Here is a 7,553-nt window from a genome sequence, read left to right as displayed (position 1 = left end):
CCCTCTTCCCTCTCCCTCCTCGAGGCCTGCCGGGGGCGTTGCCCTGTCCCTTTAAATCTCCCAGCTCCCTCCTCTTTGCCCCTCCTAAGAGCCAATCAGCAAATACCTTTTTTTTCGCCCCGCCCCACTTGGAGGGGTGGGAACCCCAGGAGACTAGGCCCAGGCGCCGCGTTCGCAGGCCCCGTCACGTGGACGCAGGAACAGTGCGGAGGGGAGCCTGGCCCGAGCCCGCGGATTTCTTAATGAACTATCTCCGCATGCGTAGAGGGAATATGGGGAGGGAGGTGGAAGCACCAAGAGGAGGAGGGGAGGGGTGGGGAGTGTAAAGAGGTGGGATGGGGGAGGGGACAAGAGAGCGAGGTGTCTCCCTAGCTCGCTGCCTCTGGCAAGAGGAGTTTTTAAAAAGCTCGAACAGATCATGTCATGACGACTTCGCTGCTCCTGCATCCGCGCTGGCCGGAGAGCCTTATGTACGTCTATGAGGACAGCGCGGCGGAGAGCGGCAGCGGCGGGGGAGGCGGCAGCACGGGCGGAGCGGGGGGCGGCTGCAGCGGAGCGAGCCCCGGCAAAGCCCCAAGCATGGACGGGCTGGGCAGCAGCTGCCCGGCCAGCCACTGCCGCGACCTGCTTCCGCACCCCGTGCTGGGCCGCCCGCCGGCTCCCCTGGGCGCCCCTCAAGGCGCAGTCTACACGGACATCCAGACCCCCGAGGCGGCGCGCCAGTGCGCCCCGCCGCCTGCGCCCCCCACCTCGTCCAGCGCCACACTGGGCTATGGCTACCCGTTCGGTGGCAGCTACTACGGCTGCCGCCTATCGCACAACGTGAACCTGCAGCAAAAGCCTTGCGCCTACCACCCGGGCGATAAGTACCCGGAGCCGTCCGGCACCCTGCCCGGCGACGACCTGTCCTCCAGGGCCAAGGAGTTTGCTTTCTACCCCAGCTTCGCCAGCTCCTACCAGGCGATGCCCGGCTACCTGGACGTGTCGGTGGTGCCTGGGATCAGTGGGCACCCGGAGCCGCGTCACGACGCGCTCATCCCCGTCGAAGGATATCAGCACTGGGCTCTCTCCAACGGCTGGGACAGTCAGGTGTACTGCTCCAAGGAGCAGTCGCAGTCCGCCCACCTCTGGAAGTCTCCCTTTCCAGGTAAGGAAGGGGCCCGAGCGCCGCTGCCGCCGCCAGGGACCCCTCCCATACCCGCCTGCCCCGGGGCTCCGCGCCCCAGCCACCCCCGCCGTCTGGCCCCGGCGCGCCGGCTCTGCTGGGCTGCCGATGGAGCCGGCCGGGCGAGCTGCTCTGAGGAATGCGCCGGGGAAGAAATCTGCTCCGACACGTTCCCCGAAGCTGCCCGCCTGAGAGTGAAGCAATCATAGGCGCCCGAGCGCCGGGCCACGGGCTGAGTTCGAGTCGGTAGCTTGCCTCCTCCTCCCCCAGCCAGCTCAGGTCTCACGCACCGCTCTCGGTCCCGAAGCCCGCTTGCGGCCAGGAAAGGGGTTAGGGTGGGCCTTCGGGTGCCTTGGAATCCACAACCACCAGCACAAAACCCTCAATTCACCGAATAACTGGTGGGGGGGGGGTGATAAGAACCCCCAAACATTTTCTTTGCCTGAATTTCCAAGATTGTTCAGGCACTAGATGATTTTTAAAAATAGGGGACTAATTTGCTGGGGTCTACAGAAATTTAGGATGTTTCCTTTTTTATTTAATTTATTTTTAAACTTTGGCCACGAATTTCCCAATTGTTAAAGGGGCAGGGAGCGAAAATCTCCCGAGAGGATGTAGAGAGAAGGGAGTTTGCATCCCCTGCCCGGGATATAAATTTTATTTTCCTCTCTGGTATACTGAACTCAAATTCTATGGGTGTTCCCTCTGCCCACTCCCCCAAATGCAGGGGATAAAGAAAGTTATTTGTGCCTCAGACACATAAACTGGGGAATAAAGATGAGAGGTGGAGGGGAGGAAGACCTGTTCTGGAGGGTTCTGGGGTCCAGGCCCAGGCTGGACACCCCTGGATTTTGTCTGGCTGTGTATGGAGGTGGGTGAGCGGAATTCCCCAATGTCCTGTTTCTTCTCCAACTGAAGCTATCTCTGAACTGGAAGGGATCCTGCAACCCCCACCTCTCCCTGGGGGGAAAAGACCAGTCCCAGGTTTCTCAAAACCACATCAGAAGCTTTGAATTCAGCACTGTGCTGAGAAATCAGGATTTGGGGGTCTAACAAATCCAGAGCTTGAGTCTGCTCTGGCTGTACGCAGAGCTCAGTGGGAGAGGGCTGACTTCTTTCTGATGCCCATGGGGATTTGTGGTGGTGGGGGGGGGGTGTCCCAGAGCAGCCACATACTGCTCCAGCTCTGCATGTGGGCCCAGGGACATTTTCTTTGGGAAATATAGACCTGAAGACTTCTTAAGGGTGTGCCTGAAATTCCTCTGCATCCGGGATTGGGGCAAGGGCAGATGGTGAAAAAAATTGCTGAATGATGTTAGAAAGTGTAGCAAATAACATTGTTGTAAATATTATGAGATTATTCAGTATAACACAACTATATACGTAGGTGGGACCCACACTAGACACCCCATTTCTGGCTGCCAGAAGATTTAAAGATGATAGACTTTTAGTATATGGTATCATGCATTATCTGCTCTGCATTGGCTATAATATTTTTATATAATATGATTTATGTTATTAACTGCCTAATATGAAACACATAGTAATACATTTCCAGAATATAGGCAATTCATATATATACATATATATATATGTATATATGTGTATATATATGTATGTGTGTGTATATATATGTATATATATGTATATATATGTATGTGTATATATATACACACACACAATAATATATTATAGAGAGATGGCCCTTTAATTCCCCATCTCACCCAAACGGAAAGCTTCTTAGGAGTTGGGGGCCTAGCAGGAATTCCTGGAGCAGGGGGAGCCGATAGGCCATGCTAAAGGGCTGAAGGGTAGGGGAGTAGATGCCCACCAGGCCCAGTGTGGGCAGAGGTGCAGATCTAGAGCAATGGGCAATGTGGATTTACCATGAAGAAGGGAAATGAAGGAGCTGCTTTGGCATCCCTGTGTATGCATGTGGAGCGGGTTGGGGGTTGAAGGATTGGAGAAAAGCTCAGAAATATTTTTGAGCAAAATAAACATTTTAAAGATTCTTAGGGAAAAAACTTGCTAAAAAAACACTTTTTGATCACAGCCTCCTAGAGAAAAATACTGTTGAAATTAAAAATACAGCCAACTGAGGTATCATACACTTGCAAATTATGGCATAGAAATGGATATAAAACCCAATGTGTCTCAGCAGACTATGTGCTCACACACTTCCTGTGTGGAAATAGAATCGAGCTGGTGCATCTCAGTGAGTGCAGAGGTCCAGGCAAAAGGTAGATGAAAAAGAAATGATCTTCAGACACCTTCCATCTCTACCCACACAGAAATCTTTTAGAAGTAGTGAGATTTCCAGATAACTCTGTATATGCAATTGTGGTTTGTTCTGCAGCATCTAGGCATAAACACTACTGTCTCTCTTCAGTGCCTCTGGCTCTGAGCAACCTCATCTATGGCAGTCTGGGCTGGTGTGGGATGAAGCAATTGTTCAGAAAGATTCAGATAATTAAGGCCAAGATATGTTGTGGTTTCTTCCTTTGCCCAATATACAGACCCTTGCTTCATTGCTCTTTTTTTTCTTCCTATGGTGAATGTAGACACTTTTTTTTTTTTTTTTTTTTACCGAGAGAAGCAGAAATCCAAGAGAATCAGCAAAGAAGGGGGCTAGGAGAGACAGAGACAGATAATAACAGACAGGATTGGGGGAGAAAGCAAAAGAGAAAGAAATAGTGGGTTCTTTGGGCCAAACTAGAAGTACCTATTGACAAACTTTTGGATGGTGGTTAAGTAGAACAGTTAGGATTTCTAGTTGGGCAGAGTCCTCTTCAGATCCCTGTTGTAGCAGAGGGTGGTCAAGAGTGAGTGGGCAGTAGGAACCTGTACAAAGAGCCCCAAGCTATGACTGAGCATTGATCTGATTTTTATTTGCTCCTCAAAGGTGTCTATTAGGTTCCTAGATATAAGTGGTTTGTGTGCATGTGTGCTCTAGAGGGAGATTAGGGAAGGGTTGATTGTAAAATTAACAGCTAAGTCCCCTACTTACTCTAGGCAGTATGGACACAACTCCAGGTCTAAGCTTCCAGATGTTTCCGCATCTGTAGATCCCACTTTCTTTTCAGATAAGACAGTGGACAATGAAGCGGGGCTTCTTTGAGAAGGCAAGACGGAAGGTATTTCTCCAGGAAGGGAAAAAAAAAAAACCCACAGCAGTTTGATCCAAACTATGAAAAACTTGGCCGAATCAATCCTTGGCATTCTACAGAGGAAAATAACCAGTTTAGATCAATCCTTTTTTTAATTGATTTTTTAGGGTTATGTCGATTAAACCTCATTGGAAATTTAGAGTTGGGGTTTAGGGGGACCTAAAATTGGGTAAGTAATTTTGAGCATTTCCAGAAAATGAAGTAAAAAAAAACAAAAACAAAAACATGGACAATTATCTGGTTAATTCAGGAATCAAATCCCACTTTAATTCCATTTTACTCTCCCGGGAAAAGGAGGTTGTTTAAAGCTGGATTGTACCAAGTGGATTATTTCTATTTTAGAACTTACTATGTCATTGAGTCAGAAAATCTGGATTTAAAATCTAGCTCTGCCACTTAAATTATTTTACCTACTCAGACCCTCAGGTTTTTCATCTTGTAAGTAGGCTTAATAAAATGAGCCTGAAAATATCGTTCTGAAGATTAAAACAAAAATGTTAAACACAGTGTTCTCATAGTATCATTACTTACCTTCTCTGTTTTATTCTTATTCCATAATCATCATTTCCTGAATTATAATTACATCTGTAATAGTAAAACAAATTTGAGAACTGAGAGGATTTTTAAAAATTATCTTTACCAAAAAATCATTTTTAACCTAAAAGATCTGCTTTGTTAAAGTGAAGTCATTTTGTTTTTCAGATTTTAAAAAAACCTTGGCCTATTCCTACATAGGCAGAGCAAAGTGACAAGTCCAACAATTTTTCTGAGAAATTGTCATCATGAAGACAGCCAAACCAAGCCATTGGAACCCCGTCTCTCCCGTATTCTTCCTAAGCACTTTATTTTCCCCCTGCATTTGATTGTGACCTCTTCTCTCCCCATCCTGTATAGATAAGAGTCCCTGGGAGAGAGCAGACCCATTAGGACTGGGAGTAGGGAAGGTGTTTTATGAGGGTAGGATGAGAACAAGCATTTCAGGAAGAGCTTTGTGTCTTCATTCTGCACTGTCTACACTTCCAAAGGGCAGTAAGAATGAAGGGGAAACCCCAAATATTCAGTCTTCCTCATTAGCTTCTGCCTGAAGAAGTCTAATAATTACATTTTAAAAATCAATGAGCGAGTTCAGATAATGTCCCCAGTTCCCTACTTCCCCTTGAAAGGGTTGCTATGACCTTTTTATTGACAGAGGTGAGGGTGGAGTGGAAGGGGGATATAAATGACATTTATTGTTTTTAGTTCCTGTGAAATTTTCAGACTATAAAGAAATTCAACTACTAATGGTTAAGACCACAAGGTATTTAGGATTCAGGGTTAGGGTTCCTGCATGAGATGAAGACAGTTTCCTTCAGCCTTGGAGTAATGGAGAGGAGAGGGGGTTGGAGCAGAATTTGCTTTGTTTTGGTGAGTGGACATTTGTGGGGTCCAGGGGGACACTGAGTTCTCTTTATAGAAGACTTATGTGAACAGCTCACTTTACCCCAAGATGGGCTCTTCTGGTACCTCCTCTGGTGAGCAGATTCTGGGGCATGGACCCTCTACTTCTAGGGACCCGATTCTCTACATCTCAGGATCAAGACCTTCCATTTTGGGTGTAAAGTGGCTCACAACATTGGAGTCTTAGAGTGATTGGCTCCCAAGCAGTCTAGCTTCACCTGGACAATTTTCCTCTATCTGTTGATACAGGCCTCTGATTCCTAGTGCAGAGCCAGTGACCAAATGCATGAACCATGGCTTGGTGGTCTGTGCCCACTGCAGCTGTCTCCCTACCTGCCATGTCCTCCCTCTTTCTCATACTGGGGCAGAGTATAAGCTGGTGGATGCCCAAAGGATCTTGAGTGCAGGAAGAATACCTGTAATCCTGCAAGCCAGAAGACCAGAGTCTGCTGAAATTTACAGGGACCCCACTAAGGGCACAATGATTCTAATAATGAGTGCTTGTGTGGAGTCATATTTGAGCCTGAGGCAAAAGGAAAAATCAGTAATGCTGGTCCCATGTTTATTTAAAATGTTGATATTTTGTTCATGGATTTTTTTTTTTTTTTGCATTCACTTTGATTTTTTAAACATTGTATTAAAGTATTATTTATCTTGATTACTGAATTTTTGGCACCCCCTTCCTTTAAAGTTTTCACCTGAGGCAATTCACCAGCGGCCTCACCTTAGTCGTAGCCTTGCTAATAACAGATGCAAAGGATTTGACAGCAAGCCGCCGGCCCCCTTTGAGTCCCTGCCGGAAATTCGTGCCTCCCCAGCTGCGCAGCCTCGGTCCTCCTAGCCAGGTCCGGGGTCCAGCCGCGTCTCACTTGATGCCACCCGCCTGCTTTCTCCCTTCCAGACGTGGTTCCCCTACAGCCGGAGGTGAGCAGCTACCGGCGCGGGCGCAAGAAACGCGTACCCTACACCAAGGTGCAGCTGAAGGAGCTAGAGAAGGAGTACGCAGCCAGCAAGTTCATTACCAAAGAGAAGCGTCGGCGCATCTCCGCCACCACGAACCTCTCGGAGCGCCAGGTCACTATCTGGTTCCAGAATCGGCGGGTTAAAGAGAAGAAGGTGGTCAGCAAATCGAAAGCGCCTCATCTCCACTCCACCTGACCGCCCACCCAGCCGCCTTTCCCGTCTATTTATGTCGCCGCTTTGTACCATAACCCAACCCACGAAGGACGCTTAGGCGGTGCAGGCGAATATTTAATGTTAACAACTTAATGGAACCGTGCCGCTGGGAGGCAAAGACGACCAGAGGGTGTGCTCTGTCGCTCCCTACTCCCCATCCCATCCTCAACCCCCACCCCTATCCAGATGGGACCTACCAAGTCTCAACAGCTTTGGATGCCGGTCTGGGTGGGCTATGACAGCGAGGCTGCCGCACCCCACTCTCCCTTGCCCTCACCCCTCTCCTTGCCAGATAGCCAGAAGGGCAGTGAAGAGCCAGAACATTCCAACCGAAGCAAGTCTGGGGAACTCCCAATGACCCCATTCTAGTATCCTTCTTTACCTAGGCAGGTAAAGGACCCTCCTGGGGTTGCGGCCATGGCGCAGGATATGGCGAGTTCATACTTTCCTTTCAGTTCCTCTCCCTGGTCCTTGTCTCTCTTGCACTCTTTAGTTAGTCAAGATCTCCCAGTTAAGATTTCTGTACATATTTTAAAAGTCGTGTTAATATTAATAATAATTATTAGGGATCTGGCATTATGGTTGGAGTACAGACAGTGCATAGATTT

The 7,553-nt window shown here is 48.4% G+C and overlaps 1 protein-coding gene across 1 annotated transcript; it reads left to right on the top strand.

The window, feature by feature from the left end:
- Positions 1 to 201: 201 nt before the first annotated feature.
- HOXC13 (homeobox C13) lies at positions 202 to 7,532 on the top strand. The gene is made up of 2 exons (XM_006904508.3): positions 202 to 1,147; positions 6,671 to 7,532. Exons 1-2 carry the CDS (start codon positions 424 to 426, stop codon positions 6,925 to 6,927), a joined length of 981 nt encoding a protein of 326 aa, XP_006904570.1. The 5' UTR covers positions 202 to 423; the 3' UTR covers positions 6,928 to 7,532.
- Positions 7,533 to 7,553: the final 21 nt, after the last annotated feature.

This window comes from Pteropus alecto, unplaced genomic scaffold (assembly GCF_000325575.1).
Source record: "Pteropus alecto unplaced genomic scaffold, ASM32557v1 scaffold220, whole genome shotgun sequence".
Taxonomy (NCBI): domain Eukaryota; kingdom Metazoa; phylum Chordata; class Mammalia; order Chiroptera; family Pteropodidae; genus Pteropus; species Pteropus alecto.
This window is presented reverse-complemented; position numbering and strand designations above follow the sequence as displayed.